This window comes from Leopardus geoffroyi, chromosome B1, assembly GCF_018350155.1.
Source record: "Leopardus geoffroyi isolate Oge1 chromosome B1, O.geoffroyi_Oge1_pat1.0, whole genome shotgun sequence".
Taxonomy (NCBI): Eukaryota; Metazoa; Chordata; class Mammalia; order Carnivora; family Felidae; genus Leopardus; species Leopardus geoffroyi.
This window is the reverse complement of record NC_059327.1, coordinates 55,252,853-55,269,951: the sequence shown is the minus strand read 5'-3', so window position 1 is coordinate 55,269,951 and position 17,099 is coordinate 55,252,853. Positions and strand designations below refer to the sequence as shown.

The following is a 17,099-nucleotide window of genomic DNA, read 5'->3' as shown; positions in this document are numbered from 1 at the left end:
ATTCAGCGCTCTGTGTCCTAGTTTGGGGGTGTGCAATGTGTGAAAACCGCCTCATTTTCAGCCAGATACAGAGCCCGCATTGAAAAAGCACAAGCCTTGTATAAAGTTTCTTATCTTTATTTTTTAACTTCACTCGAATAAGGAAAACAGAATTAGTTCCATTGGAATTTTATTCACCTGTTTAGTCTTATTCTTTTTTTGAGGATAGTTGCCGGACAATGTTACATTAGTTTCAGGCGTACAGCTTATGGATCGGACAAGTTCACAAATTCTGCTATGTTCCTATACTCACCACAAGCATAGGTCTGTCCTGTTTCATTGCTCTTACAGTATCGTTGACGATATCTCCTGTGCTGTGCCTCTCATTCCCATGATTTCTTCATTCCCAAACAGGAAGCCAGTATCTCCTACTCCCCTTCACCCATTTTGCCCCTCCCCCCAGGCCTCCCCGCTCTGGCGACCATCCGTTTGCCCTCCGTATGGTTTTGACGGCGTTGTGTTTGTGAGCAACAGGAGAGGGCATGGCCACGGGCTGAAGGGGTGAAGATAAAAAGAAAAGGAAAAGAGAAGCCGGTGAGGATGGCCTGATGCCAGTCTTGCACCCTGGTGCCTACCTCACCCTGTATTCCCTACCATTTCTTCTCTGGCACAACTGTGTGTTGGAATTTACACAGATGTAGACAATGAAGCCCTTGCAACTTGCAACTTGGCTCCCAAAACAGTTTATCCCATTGTCTACACAGATGCCATTTGAGGGAGAATTTAGAAAATTCAAGAGTTTAGAAAATGATCTCCTCCATCCCTGCCAGAGTCCTTGGAGCTCACAGCGCTTAGAAATAAAGCGAGGCTCTCTGATGGGCCTTGGTGTGTACCCACGGGCAGATCTGGCAGATTCGCCACTCGGTGTCCCTGGCTTGTGTATATTCTTTTCTGCCCTATGTCCTCCTTCTCCAAGAGCAGGGCCCCTTCAGTGAATGAGTGCCATGCCAGCTGACAGAGAAGGGCACACTCTCTCTGTGGCCAAATGGCCATAAACCATAAGCAGCTGTTGTTTTCCTAAATGTGGTTCAGAGCTTCTGTTCTCCAGCAGAGGGAACAATAGTGCCCCGAAGGTGTCTTTGGCACAAACCGATGCTGGATCTCTAAGAGTGTGTCTGTGAGTTAAATGGTCCAACAATGGAAAAAGCGTCTTGCCCAGAGTCCTGTCAGGCAGCCCTCAGGTTAGAGAGAGCTTTAGACAATGGACACGCTGGGCTCAGATCAGCTCCAGTAAGCGATAGCAAAAGCAAACTCTTGACCTTCAGGTGTTTCTATTTCACCAAAGAAATTCTATCACACACCAAGGAATTGATTTTACACAAGGCTGATTTTAAGCTTGGCTTAGTAAAATTCCTCCCTGGAACTTGTCTCCGGAAGGTGGAGAAAAGTTAGCCCAAGTGAGAGTGATTCAGGTGCACTTTGACAGCAGCCAAGCTCATTCCCTGTCTTTAAGGATTTCCTTACAAAGAGGAAGGATACACGTAGTTTTCAAGGAGGGGGTGGAAAGCATTTCCCCTAACTCAGGGTTCCACTGTGGGGTCTGTAGGTTCCAGGAAAATGAACACAGAAGTGCTGGCATGTCTCCACTTACAGATTTGTTAGTTTGTTTTGGTAAAATTGTCCATACGTTTCTTTGGATTCTCGGACAAGTCTGCAGACCGGACCAGGTTAAGAACCGGTGCCCTGTGTCCTACATTATTTCACATTCCTCTATCATTAGGGACAGTGACCCTGAAAGCAGAGAGGTCCAATAGCGGAAGATGAACCCGGGCTGTTGCCAAATTCCCTGAATAAGGAAATTGATATCTACCACATTGATTCCCTCCCGAATGACACTATACCAACCTCTACTCCTACAGGAAGTGAAATAAGAAATTGTTCTGTCCGCAACAATGCCACCCAGGCATCATCTGTTCCTTTCGTGACACTCAGTATATTTCATAACAGCCTCTCTCTGCCTCTTGCCCCTGTCCCAGTAGGAATAGGCCTGGTTCAGCCATCCTTTTGTCCCGGAGAGACTCCCTACCTTACGTACTCCTTCTTGGCAAAGAGTCTTGACTAAAATTATCGCTTGAGTACATCCTGTTCTTGTTTCCATTCTGAACAGTACCTAAAGGGATTATTATAATCCAGGGCTATATAAAGGCATCAAAAGGATTGAGATAATTGAGCTTATCTAAACGTTGATGCCTAAGTAACTACCCACGAACAACATCCAACTGTACTACAGGGTGTGGTTCTGATGTCAACAGGATAATTGGTGAAACCGTCAGCCAGCCAGACTTGACAAAGGGACGTGTTTCCGTGGCCAGACTCCCTCTGTGGCTATTTCTGTTGATACTTTTCATAGTCCACTCTCGGCCCATCCTGAACTACGTGGTCCTTTTACGGGTATTAATCCAATAATTGTAAGGAATTATCAGTGTCCTTTGTCACTCATTCTGCAACTTTCCAAAGTTCAGACTTTACGCAGAGAATCTTCGTCCAGGATAGTGTTCTACCAATAGCACCATCTTTCTTGTTTCACTAACACTCCAGGGTGACACATAGCTTATCATCCAGGAGAAATGCTACACCGTGACAACAGCACCCTCCAGGCGAACTGGAACATGGTTACCATACCCTGCACAAAACCACGCGATGCTCAGGGATTCATTCATCTCGGTCACACGCTGTACTCGCATCACCTTCCTCACATTTGATCTCTTCTCCCAGTTAAGGTGAAAATGGTAGAAGACGCTTTGGGGCAACAAGACAATGAATTCCAAGTTAGGAACTGTCTGAAGAGGGGCACCTGGGTGGTTCAGTCGGTTGAGCCTCCAACTCTTGATTTCAGCTCAGGTCATGATGCCAGGGTCGTGGGATCAAGCCCTGCCTAGGGCTCCACGCTGAGCTTAGAGCTGCTTAAGATTCTCTCTCTCTCTCTCTCTCTCTCTCTCTCTGCCCCTCCCCCACACTTGCATTCTCTCTATGTATAAAGTAATTTTTTTTCTAATTTTTAACTCACTGAAGAAAAAATGGCCATTTTATAAAAGTCGTGAACTTAGCTGCTCCCTGTGCTGCATTATTACATAGCCCTTTGCGGCAGCCAGCTGCCATTTTGCCCTTGAACCATCTCATGTTTTTGTTTTTAATGTTCATTTTTGAGAGAGACAGAGCATGAGCAGGGAAGAGGCAGAGAGAGGGGGAGACACAGAATCTGAAGCAGGCTCCCGGCTCCCAGCTGTCAGCACAGAGCCCGACACGGGGCTCGAACTCACAAACCGCGAGCTGTGAGATCATGACCTGAGCTGAAGTCGGATGCTTGACTGAGTGAGCCACCCAGGCATCCCCCATTTCATGCTCTTTTACATGCCCATTAGGCCATGGTGTATTTAAAACCTGATTTTTCTCCCCACATTCCATATAAACTTAAAGCATCATTTGGTAATCAAGTAATCAAAAAAACAGCTACAGAATCGATACCAGAATTGCCAGGAGCTAGGGATACAATAAAAACCAACCCGTGCTCATTCTTTCTTCTTTCCGCAGATTCGAAACGTGGCAGCAAATCTCTGCGTGGACAGCAAGCACGGAGCCACAGGCACCGAGCTGAGGTTGGATATCTGTGTCAAGGACGGTTCTGAAAGGACGTGGTCTCATGAACAGGTATGTGACAGGTGTAAGCGGGGCTGAGGCAGGCGTGGAAGGATGCAGTGAGAACAGACCTCTGGGCGGGACACGCGGACCTGCCCAGTTCTGTCACTAACCAGCGAGGCAGTTATGTGAACGCCTCCACTTCTTTGTTTCCCTTGCTGCTCAGAGAAGCTGCGATAATCAATTGAGATCATGTATACAAAAGCGCTTTCAACAATAGAAAGGATGCTAGAAATGTTGACTGTGACCCCAGGCTTATATTTCCTTTCCCAGAAGGAGAGTCTTCAAACCACAAAAAGCCTGTATGGTGTCATGTAACTCTTCCAACTAAGTTTCATGGTTTTATTGAAAGACTCTGTGTTATTTTGTCAGCTTTCGTGGCTTTGCCTAATCTTCTTTTCCCCTCTGGCTGTATTTTGAAAAGAATACTTTACATACCCTTCTTGTAGCAGGTTGTAATCTTATACATGAAGGTAACTTTGAAGCAGTAACATCTCCACACACGGGCTTCGTGGGCTGGTGCAAGACTAGGTATTGCCTTTGATTGAAAAGCCTTTCAGTGGCTTCTGTTCATTGAGTGAGTTGTGAGTCCCGTCCACTTGGAGAACCGATGGTCTTTAGGAGGGAGTTTCCTCACACTGTGTCACTTGAAAAGAAGAAAGGAGAGTGGGTAGAATTGTGTCTGCCCCTTTTTATTGTTTTAATTTTTAATTATGAAAAGTCAAATAGGAAACTATATATAAATATATATACACTAATATAAAAACTAATAGAAACTATTATAGCACATCTGGGCGCACTCATTACACAGATTTAACAAGTATCTACAGCTATCGCCATCTTTTTTTAAGTTTATTTATTTATTTTGAAAGAGAGAGAGAGAGAGTGTGTGTGTGTGTGTGTCTGTGTGTGTGCGTGGGAGGGGGAGAGAGAGAGAGAAAGGGAGAGGGAGAATCCCAAGTACGTTCCAACTGTCAGTGTGGAGCTCAACACAAGGCTCAAATTCATGGAACTGTGAGATCATGACCTAAGCCAAACCCAGGAGTCTTAACTCTTACCCGACTGAGCCACCCAGGCATTCCTGCCAAATTTTTTCAAAGAATAGAATTTGTAGATACAGCTAAAGCCCCTTCCCCATCTTACTCCTCTCTCTCCCTCTACTAAAGGATACATCCCCAATTCAGGAGAGTATAACCCGCCTGTGCTTTGGTTGTCAGAAGGGTCCCTAATTTCTCTCTTAGAAAACCGAAAACAGTAGACCAACAGTTTCCAGTAAGGCTCTCGCCCTCTCCTTTAGCATATTCCTCAAGTGTCCATCTTGTATATTCAACCAGTGAAGACACGCTGTGCCCAGCCTAGGATCTCAAAGAATTCCTCCGGTGTGGCAGGTTGGCACCTCCCTGTCCCCACCCCACTGTCCCTTCCTACCGCACCCGTAGCCTGCGTTACAGGGGAGAGCAGCATGACTCAGGGAAGCGGTCGCACAGCATGTACACAACACAGCCCGGAACCAGTGCGGTCAGCCCCCGAACCACCTCCGCCGCCCCTCTCGCCGCTGCTCTGGGCCTTTCCCTCTGACCCACAGCCTTGCGGGTGTTCCGGAAGGATCGTGGGCCTCGCACGATCTAGGTCAGGCCAACCTAGATTTCAGCCACTCTCACCTGTGTGACCTTGTGAAATGGTTAAGTCTTTCGAAGCTGGTGTTCCTCCTCTGTAAATAGGGACAATAATGTTCACCTCGCAAACGGGGTTCCAATGAGAAGAAAGCTCGTCTGGGATATAACAGCATCTTGCATGTGTGGTAGGGGCAGAATACATACGCTTTCCCTTCTACCTTCTGACATCTCCTCCCCCAGCTCACCTCCTACTAACTCCAAATTAGAAATTTCTCTCAGGCCTAAGGCAGCTGCCAACACCAAATACTGTTTGTCATTCACTCAAGTATATCCTCCAGGATATGGACGTTTATCAGATGGGTTTTAAAGAAGGCTCTGCAGCTCCGGGATTTACGAATAGGAACGTAACGTCAGTAACCGCTGACTTGCCTCCTCCTTCCTCCACCTCTTTCTACGAGCACCACAGGGATGCTACCAGGGATGTGAGGAATAGTGCTGGCTTGTCACCTCTACAAAGCAATTCCTGCCTCAGCCTGGGAGTCAGAGAGAAGGCTTCACAGACCTATCAGTCAGACCCACGTGTAGAGTGCGAAAGGATATTTTAAGAAGAAACAGAAGCATGTTATGGGGAAAATCTAGGTCTGTGAGGCTAACTTCCTCTCTGCCACAGCTGTTCAGCCCAACCAGGGAACATACCTCACCAGCTGGTTGATAAGAAGTATGTGCGCCTGCCTGAATGCCTGAATCAGGTTTAATATTTCTGTCCCCTGGCATGTTCTAGAGGGAAATAGGCTCTGGACCACAGATTTTATGTGACGGCTAAAAAATAAATATAAATAAAGTCAACTACATGGCATACGCTTTAAAAATGGTTGGTTTAGGGGCGCCTGGGTGGCGCAGTCGGTTAAGCGTCCGACTTCAGCCAGGTCACGATCTCACGGTCCGTGAGTTCGAGCCCCGCGTCAGGCTCTGGGCTGATGGCTCAGAGCCTGGAGCCTGTTTCCGATTCTGTGTCTCCCTCTCTCTCTCTGCCCCTCCCCCGTTCATACTCTGTCTCTCTCTGTCCCAAAAATAAATAAACGTTGAAAAAAAAAAATTAAAAAAAAAAAATGGTTGGTTTATTATCCCCCCCCCCCCCCCCGCGCTGAACTGGAAAAATCTATGACACGTAATACAAGAAATAGCCACCAGAGGGCAGCACTAGACTAGACAAGCAGACAACTATGTAAGAGGCCCAAAAAGACCAGTTTGATACAGTTCTTTAAAAAGATTTCTTCCCTACAGATTTCTGAAAAGAGAGCTACAAGGAGATTAAACAAAGTTGACAGGAGGTTTAAAAAAAAAAGGAATGATATTTGAAATATGTATCACCATATATTGACTTGGTGATTAAAGCATTACAAGCTGCTTTGTTTTTCCGATAATTAACTGTGAGCCTTATTCACTGTATTACTCAACGACTTATATGAATTAAGACTCGTTCTCCTACATTTAGATTAAAATTCTTGGGTGAAAAAAGAAGTATATCAGAGCAGGAAAATTGTAGGTATCCTTTTAATCCAAAAGCATTCAAAGAACACAAAAGGGGCATTTATTAGAGTTGAAATGATTGTTTTTAACAAGTGGCAAAAATAAAATACAAATGAATAAACAAAATAATTACGTGGGAGATAGTGGACAGTCTATTGAAGCACCTGTATAAGAAAATGCCTTTTGTTGCAGAACACCGGTGATGACTAATTTGGCTTCTATGAAGGAAGCAATTTGTGCGATTCATTTTTCCAGGGCCATCTATTTAGCTGTTTGAGATCACTGCAGCATTGTGTACTGGCTTTCAGTTTCCTTTAGGGACCAAGACAGAAAGAGAAAAATAGAACCTAATAAGGCTGGAAAGAATATCCTCCAAATGCCATTAATGAGGCCAAGGGAGAGGAGGGGAGAGGAGCCAGAACCCTCTGTGGCCTACAGTTTGGACAGGCAGCAGGCTCTGATCTCATGCTGGGGAGGAGGCACGGCGGCACAGCAGGCCTTCCTCCTGCTGTAGAGGCAGATTCCTTCTGCAAGACCTGGAGAGGAGATGTGCGGACGGACGGAGATGGGAGCAAGTCAGTGCATGTGGTAAAGGACAGATTCTGGGACACAGAGCCTCACTCTCAGCACGGGGCATAGGTGGGCTCCAACTGCAAGGAGGAATGTGCAATATCTCGGATTTCTGTCAACCATATAACAAGGAAATAAAACATAACTACCCACGGAGAGAAAAATGTTTTCAATCTTCTTAAATCAGGTAGCAAGATCAAGTAATAAATGTATTTGCAGGACTAAGTCTAGCGAAGCTTATTCATATGATACAGCACAAACCCAGGCAACATTACATACACCGCATTGATATTAAAGCAAAGAAGTATTCGTTATGTATCATTCTGGATCTATATTTAAAAGTATCACCTAAAAGAAACAAGTGGAGAGGTGAACATCAACTGACTCTAAAATTGAGGGATTTGGGGTTGAAAACAATCAAGAGTATGTGAATCCTGGGGAACTTAACAGAAACCCATGGGGGAGGGGAAGGGGAAAAAAAAAAGAGGTTAGAGAGGGAGGGAGCCAAACCCTAAGAGACTCTTAAAAACTGAGAACAAACTGAGGGTTGATGGGGGGTGGGAGGGAGGGGAGGGCGGGTGAGGGGTACTGAGGAGGGCACCTTTTGGGATGAGCACTGGGTGTTGTATGGAAACCCATGTGACAATAAATTTCATATTTAAAAAAAAAGATTTAAATCAAATATCAAATAAATAATACAGAGAAGAGTTCTTAGAAAAAAGAAAAGAAAACAATCAAGAGTTATTGTACAGGAAACCTGAATGAAATCTAAGTATTTCCATCAGTAAGAAACAGCCCAAAGGTAAGAGACAAACTATAAATGCCACAATAACATCATAAAATGCAAACAATGAAAATAACTTTCATAATGTCTGCTTGCTCGTGGTTTGACAAAATCGCACACAAGGAAGTGTGCCTAATGAATGAAAGGCTCAATGCCTGATTGGTTTGACATGGCCATTAGGATAAGATAAATGACAAGAGAAAGCATTTCCAAGACACAAGAGAGAAAAATTTTTAGCTAATGAGAGTTGCAGAAGAATAAAGCAGTTGATATAATCTGGAAATATGTCACTTGGGACGCAGGAAAGCAATCACCACGTACTCACGATGATGATGATGGTGGTGGTGATGATACAGCATAAAACACTCTGAAAACTACCAGCCAACAATCAATCTACAAATCTGGGAATGATTATCGCACTATAATGACAAACTTAGAAACAAGAAAAAAAGTCACCTAAGGAGCCCTGGGATATAATTCGGACAATAGATGAATAAGATCCAGCTAATAAAAACAATAAGGAAAATAAAAAGAAAGCAAGAAGTAATATATATATATATATATATATATATATATATATATATATATATTTCCCCTCAACTGTGTAATGAGGAACTGTGCTAGGTAATAATAACAGCCCCTTTCAACTCTGGCCTTCTATGTATATGGAAACCAAAAAGAGAAGGAAAGGCACAGAGGGAAATGGAAAAAAGCATGGGTTTGACTGTTTATAGTACCAAGAAAGTGTGATATTTAAATGAAATTAAGACCTAATCAGTGCCAATGACAGGCTTATAGGACAGGAAATTTCTGTTTCAGGAATAGGTAACTAAGCCAAGAATCATCGAAGATGAAAGTTCAAAAAAATAATATTATTATTGCTATTATTCTAATTAGACACAAACAGCCCAAATTTATTTAAAGAACTAACAAGACCAACTGCTTTATCTTGTCAGTTATCCCAGTGTAGTTTCTGTTAGTAGAATGGACGCAAGTTTTCATTCATTCAATAGAAATTTTATTGGACATTTATTGTATGTTCTGAATTGTTCTGCATGCTAGAAATGCAAAGATAAAAAAGATCAATCCTACCATTAAGGATCTCACTGTCTAGTGAGGGTACAGACACATAAATGGGCAATCATGACGAAGTAAGGTAAAGGATGAGAAGGAGTCAGGGGGTTCAAAGAGGAAGGCTTCTTGGTTGGGTGGGCACCTGAACTAATCTTAAAGAACTGATGACTATGAACTAGGTTGGCTGGTGAATGTTGGCCTTCCAACCGGAGGGACTCTCATGAACAAAGTCACAGAAGGGAGTAAAGAGCCTGATTAGTGCCAAGAATTACTAATGTTTTTGAATTGAGATATAATTGTCATACAACTTTATATTAGCTTCAGTTGTATAACGTAAAGATTTAATATTCGTGTGTATTGTGAGATGATCACTACAGTAAGTCTCGTTAACACATACCGCCATACATAGTTACAGAATTTGTTTTTCTGGTGGTGAGAACCATTCAGATCTACTCTCTTAGCAATCTTCCAAATGAGTTGTTGTAGCTGGAACATGAACTAAAGGGAAAGGAATGCAGCTGGGAAAAAAAAAATGGCAAAGGCAGGATGGTGGAAATTTCTTTATATGTTAAAGAGTTTGAACTATATTCTCTAAGGGTTATGGGAAAACGTGGTTAGATTTCAGGTTGAGAGGTAATATGGTCAAAGAGTTACGAAGGAACCAAAAAAGGAAGGTGGGACAGAAACCAATTGGGAAGTCATTTCAGTAGTCCAGACAAGAAATATTGAGAGCAAAGATAGTGGAGATATAGAGAAGAAGGGACTGCTTCCAGCAATATTCAGGAGACAAGAATGGTAACACTTGCTAATGGATTAAGCAGTGAAGGTAATGGAGACAAAGGACCTAAAAATGAAAGACTCCCAGCTTGGCAAGCGAGTGCTATGACTACCAGTTAAAACAAAATAAAGGAGTAGGAACAGGTTTAGAACGACAGAAAATCAACTTGAATTTAAGATATTTTGAATGTGAGATGTCCATGGGATGTACAGATGGGAAATTGTACACAGAGTGGGACATATTACAGATGATAAGTTATCAACGTATTGGCGAGTCATCAATGTATTGAGCTGAGCAATGAGAGAAGGCACAGTTTCTCTTCATGAACCTATTTCAAATGCCTAACCTAAGACCCTTGTCCTTCTATTTAAAGCACTCTCTTTTGTCCCGTCTTCCAGGAAAACAGAACACCGTCACTCACCGTTACGCAGGCAATCAACTTTCAGATGTTCGATTTAGAGCATTTCTTTCTGATTTTCTTAACCCATTTTTTCTTCAAGTTTTCTGCAGTTTCCCTATCACTTCACTGTTTTTGTTAGCCGTCCCTGGTATTTTGCCAGATTCTCTACATTTTCTTACCCGGGTAGGACCTAAAAACTGGACTATTCCAAGGGCCTGATCAGTGCCAAGTGTATTATCTACACACAATTCAGCATTGCACTCACTGTTGTATCAGCAGGGCCCCTCTGACAGTTCTTTATCTTGCCATTCACAGCTTGGCTTCACAAAGGCCACCTTAAGTCTTGTTGTAAGAATTACATAAACTCATTGAAATCTTAGAATTGGAAGAAAGCGTAGGTCTCATCCAGTCCAATTCCCCGCTTACTTGAGGATTTCTCCTCCTGAACTCCTTAAGTGGTTGACCATTTCCCTTATAGAAGTGTTGTTTCTTAATTAAATATATTGTAAAATTCACTTAGTGCTTAGTGCCTCCTAAGTAGCATTTTTTTTTAATGTTTATTTACTTTTGAGAGAAAGAGAGAGACAGAGCATGAGCTGGGAGGGGCAGAGAGAGAGGGAGACACAGAATCTGAAACAGGCTCCAGACTCTGAGCTGTCAGCACAGAGCCCAACGCGGGGCTCGAACTCACAAACCGTGAGATCATGACCTGACCCAAAGTGGGACGCTCAACCAACAGACCCACCCAGGCACCCCAAGTAGCATTCTTTTAAATAATACAATGGGAAGGACAGGATAGAATAGACTAAAATAGGAAAAGATTGGTTGGAATTATCAGGGTCCATTAAATGCAGTAAGGACAACAATCCTTTCGTGAAGCTTCTGTTTTCACTTGGGGAGGAGGAATCCGTGTGTGTGTAAACTTGATCCCTTACTGTGCGTTACAGTCCAAAACTTTCTATGTTGCCCTCCTGAATTACTCTTACCAACTCCAGAAAATTAATCTGCCTATTCTTTGCTTCATTAAGCTTAGCTTCCATTTAAATCAAATTTTTCAAACTGCTGGCATCAGTCCAGCTCAGCTCGGCTTCCCGTCTTTTTGCAGTCAATCTGCTTATTTGGGCTAACTGCGCAGCATTTGATCCAGTAGCATTTTATCTAAATGAATGTAAAGAGCGTCTTCCCCTCCCACCCCTCCCCTTCCATCTTCCCCCTGCCGCTCCCCTCCCTCTTCTTCTGTCCCTCCCTCCCTCTCTCCTGCTCTCACTCTCTCTTTCTTCCCATGCCATGCCTCTGTCATTTTTCCTGGTTCCTCGTTGGGAAATCCTCATTTGTACTTTTTGGCAGCCCAGGCCAGAGGCGCCACCGTTGCTGCTACAGAGCTTTATGACACATGCCTTTTTCAGCACCTCTAGTAAGGCTAGATGGAGTTCTTTGCTGGTAACTCACAAAGCAGAAGTGCCGGGTTGCAAAAAGACCTCCCTTGCTCTCCAGACTCTCCGAACTAAACTCACTGTCGTTCTTCTGCTGTGGTTGTTTTGTTAGCTCTTTACTTTGGGATGGAGAGAAGATATCCGACCCGGGGAGCCACTTCACACCCGAAAATTCTGCTTCGATGCAATCTCGCACAACAGCCCGGTCACTCTCTATGACTGTCACGGCATGAAGGGGAACCAGCTCTGGGGATACAGAAAGGTAAGAATCAGTTCCCCGCAGCCATCCTCAAACTGCTGGGCTTAAGGTTTCTCACTCAAAGTCTGTTGGCTGGTTAACACACTGTTTTTATTTAAATTGTTACCTAGACACAAGCGTGCACGTTTGGCGGGGCGCCTGGGTGGCTCAGTCGATTGAGCCCCAGACTTCCGCTCAGGTCATGATCTCACGGTTCATGAGTTCGAACTCCACAGGGAGTTCACTGCTCTCAGCACAGAGCCCGCTTTGGGTCTTCTGCCCCCTCTCTCTGTGCCCCTCCCCTGCTCTCATGCTCTCTCTCAAAAATAAATAAAACATTTTTTTAAAAGTATACACATTTGGCTCCAGCATTTGGAGATCACCAGCAAAGATTAAAGATAAAGCATGCTGGAAGGGGCATTGTTTTTGGCTTTGCTTGCTATGTGTGCACCCATCACAACCAGTTATGTCTGAAAAATGGTTTGGGGCCACAACACGCTCAAGTGAAGGTACTTGTCTTAACCCAGACAACTCCCGGGTGGAGGGACCACGTACCCAATAAACAAATGGACACGTGTGTAATTTTTAAGAACCTCAAGTCACTCGCTCGCACACATGCACACATTAACATCCATTTATTATATATCTTAATCCCATTTGCTTAGGAGCTGTCTGGGTTAAGACGAAGTTATAACAATCCACACTCATGGGGAGGCAATTGTTGCAACCTTTCTACAGAAACTGACCCATTTGTAATTTGGCCAAAATCCTCTCCAAGTATGACAAAGGAGAATTTATTTGGGAGACTTTAAGGTTTAAAGAACTGGGCCACTTGGGCAGCTCAGGTCAAGCACCTGAATCTTGATTTCATCTCAGCTCATGATCTCACTGTTTGTGCGATCGAGCCCCACATTGGCTCTGCACTGACATGTGGAGCCTGCTTGGGATTCTCTCTCTCCCTCTCTTTCTCCCTTCCCCTGCTCTCTCTCGTGCACACAAAATAAATAAATAAGCTTAAAAGAAAGTTTAAAGAATTATAAAGTTAACATTTAATGACAGAAAAAATAGTTCAAAAGCAAATATAAAAATCACATTTTATTGAGTTGATAAAGAGCAATTAAATTTGTATTTTAAAATATTTTCATTAAGTTGTCTCCTGATAACTTTTTAGGGTACTATACAAATTTTTTTTTCCAACTCCTTTGTCTTTTAAGGCAGGACTTGGCTGTCAATTAGCAAATACTCCATAAGCTCCATTGTACCCTTCAAGTTCGTAGAACTGCCGGGGACCTTCCCAGCCAGAAAGATGACACCCTGTGTTTGCCTTTTCACACCCTAGCATAATTCGGGCTTACTCTAAACTATACAGAAAATGCCACCCCCCACCACTTTAATCATGAGCTTTGGCTCTCCTGTGGGGAGGTAAATAGTATCCTAAGGGATACAAGAAAGCTAAAGGGAAGAATCTGCCGAGAATCAATATGGGGGATCACTGGTTTTGATATCTGTTCCCTCACTTCATAGATTTCTGGTTTCCCCCTCTTAGCGGTGGACACCTAAAATTCTACTCAAAGGCAGACCTATTGGTACAAGCATATTCTGCACAGCACCACTCGCCATAGCATCTGGCAGGCTGCGGCTATGTGTCCAGAAAAGTACAACACATCGGTTGTATCCTTCTGTTTTCCTTACAAAATGCATCACAGATGATTAATCTTGCCAACCCCTCTTTGTTATTCAATATGGTACAAGCTACGGGTGGTGCAATAATCAAGTTGTTTTGTTTTTATGGTTATATTCTGGCCTTTAAGAAATTACTTTCTGGGCACATCGATAATCTACCTGATTCACCATTTCCCTAGTTTGCTGGCTTTCCCTAATGAACAGACCATTTCTCGTTATTGTACATTTATAGCATGAGAGACAGAACATTCAATAATGTGCAATTAAGCCAAGGAAATATAGTTGTTTTCATTAGGGAGCTTACAAAAGCTTACAGATGGATAAAACAAACTAATACACATGCACACAGAGCTCCTGGAGAGGAAAAAAAATGGCTGTGGTGATTTCCAGAGGTAACTCTTATAGTTTTAACATTGTAAACCTTCCAGGACCCTAAGGGACTTGTGAAAAGGAGCGGCTACAGGATGCACTTGTGCTGTGGCACCTTTTCTCAGTTGCTTTTGTAGCTGTTGGCCTTGCATTACTTAGCAAAAGGTTACATTCGCTGTGTATTTATATAACAAGCAAGGTATTTATACATAATCAGGAACAAGCCAAAGGCTCAAAATGGAAAGTTTCTGAAATATCTCATCTTGGTCGATGACTCAGGCTTATTCAGATGCACCTGTTTTTGAAAATGCTTCTTGTTTATCCCATGGATTATTCCCAAGGCATAAAGAGAGAAAGCACCAAGAGAGAAGTGTCTCCGGGGTGTTACCTTGTTTATTTGGATGCGCTACCTGGCCCTGGGAGCTTCCAGATAGTTTAGCATCTTTTGAGTCAGCTTTGGAGCTCCCTCCTTTTATTAGCATATTCATGAATAAACAAGATCCCTAAGACTCTACTAATTGCCTAAAGGACCACAGTGGGCCATCTCCTAAGCTCCTAAGGTAATCATCATCATCGTCTCCAACTGTTAAGGAGGCACTGAGCTAGTGCTTTACCCACATTCCCTCAAACCTCGCAACGACCTAGATTCTATTATGTATAATTCACGGAGAAAGAAACCAATACCAGCATATTTGTGCTGGAGCCAACATTCAGATTCAGGTGCATCTGGCTTTCAAGTCATTAGCTTTGGGGCCCCTGGTGGCTCAGTCGATTGAGCCTCCGACTTCGACTCAGGTCACGACCTCTCGGGTCCATGAGTTTGATCCCCGCGTCGGGCTCTGTGCTGACAGCCCAGAGCCTGGAGCCTGCTTCTGATTCTTTGTCTCCCTCTCTCTCTGCCCCTCTGCCACTCATGTTCTCTCTCTCTCTCTCTCTCTCTGTCTCTCAAAAAGTAAATAAATATTTAAAAAATTTTAATAATAAATAAAGTCTTTACTTTTTCCCCTGCCATACTCTTAAATCGGATCAGTGTTCCCTGGGAGAGTTCCAATGCCTACTGGATTCAGCACCACTGATAGCAGCCAACCTTTCCTCCAGCTACGTGACAATTTCTTAGAAAAGGAAGGTGACCAGATGCTACTTTGCTTGAGTGCGTGAAGGTTGTTGTCAGGTCCCACTTTCTGACCCATCGGCAGCCGTTGGCTCCCAGTTGTTGTAATTTTTTTTCAGGAAGACTTTTGGGTTGTTTCCCAGCTTTATTGAGATACAGTTGTCATATAACATTGTGTGCATTTAAGGTGTAGAATGCAATAATTTGACATATGCATATATTGCAAGGAGACCACCACTATCAGTTTAGTTAACACACCCATCACCTTACAGGGTTACGATTTTTTCTGTGATGAAAACTTTTAAGCTCTACTCTCTTAACAACTTTCAATATACAACACTGTATTGTTAACTATAGTCACCATGCTATGCATTACGTCCCTAGAACTTACTCATCTTATAACTGGAAGTTTGTACTTTTGACCACCTATATCCATTGCCCCACCCCCCCCCCAGCTTTCAGTTATTCTTATATGTGAGTCATTGCTACCACAAAAAAGGGGGTAAGGATCCCTATTTTATTGTCTCGTAACTAGGTTCCCTTATACAAGCGTGTCCCACAATAACAAGTACCACGGGGAAAGACTCTCATTCTTGGTTTTTCTTTTACCACCAGGGGGACCCCTCTTACAAAAACAATGACTTGTTGAAATGACCTCAGTAAAAATATTTAAATGATCAGCAAATATCCAAAATAAAAAACTCTCTTCCCTCTTCTTCAACCCCTAAATCTAATTAGTCACTAAGACTTGTCAACCCCCTCCTTGGCCAATATCTCTAAAGTCTATCCTCTCGGCCATGCCTATACCCCCTGACCTAATTGCAGCCCTTCTTATCTGACCCCTGGATTATTGTTAAGAGCTACCTCAAAGGTCATCCTGCCTCCTATCCCTACCCTCTCTAACCCAGCTTCCATCGTGAAGTCAGAGAGAGTTTATACAAAATCTGGCCATTGTACTTGGTTTCACACGAAGTAAAAGATAAAGTGCCTTTTTGCAGTTCTTATCCTGACCCTTCACGATCTGGTCAACATAATGACTGCCTTCGATGCCTAACACATCCCAAACTGTAATGTGATCTTGAATAAGTTATTTTGCATCTATGATTTTCAACTTCCTTATCAACATCATAGGGATAATAATTAAGTGAGTTAAACTTAACATGCAAAAATTAGCAGTTTCTGGCCACATCATCAAAGTTACACCCATGTGGGTGACAAATGCACTTTTTACATTGAAAAAATACCACATTGATATACCACATCACTACAGTAACCTATCTTAAGCACTATTAACTGTTGCTTCCGCCCCTCAAAAAATTAAGAGCTATTTCCCTTGTTCCTTTATAAATACACATTTTTATTGGCATATAATATGTACTTAATTTGGGTTTCCCTAGATGTATACCTGATGTGAGAATTTGAGAGTGTTTTATTTGGGAGATGGTCCCTCCAAATCTTGGTAGGAAGGAGGTAAGTGGACAGGGAGGGGGTGGAAGTCAATAAAGGGTGAATTATCAAGCAGGTACCACTGTGAGCAATTAGAACTCAATCCTACCAAAAATCTCTGGAGACGGTATAGGGCATGTATCAGAGAGCAAATAAACTCACTTAATCTTTGGTTAATATTATTCCTAAGGGGAGGGGAGTTTATTCTCAGACATCTCTCAGCGGTTCCTCTTATGGACAGAACTGTTCCTGTGGCCGGAAACAGCCTTTAGGGAGTGAGATACGGTGGCCCAGCATTGGCAGTTGGGTGGACCTATACTGAGTTGGTGAGACCGGAAGAGCTATGGGCAGGGTGCAGACACTACATGAGAATCCAGTTCCTCCACATTTTG

At 43.2% G+C, this 17,099-nt stretch overlaps 1 protein-coding gene across 3 annotated transcripts in view; it reads left to right on the top strand.

Moving 5' to 3' along the window:
* The window catches only part of GALNTL6 (polypeptide N-acetylgalactosaminyltransferase like 6), a 1,206,818-nt gene that overhangs the window by 1,175,809 nt on the left and 13,910 nt on the right, over positions 1 to 17,099 (top strand). For all 3 annotated transcript variants that reach the window (XM_045463018.1, XM_045463030.1, XM_045463022.1), the window contains 2 exons: positions 3,571 to 3,687; positions 11,973 to 12,122. In XM_045463018.1, coding sequence (XP_045318974.1) covers positions 3,571 to 3,687; positions 11,973 to 12,122 — 267 coding nt within the window. The remainder of the gene's footprint in view (positions 1 to 3,570; positions 3,688 to 11,972; positions 12,123 to 17,099) is intronic.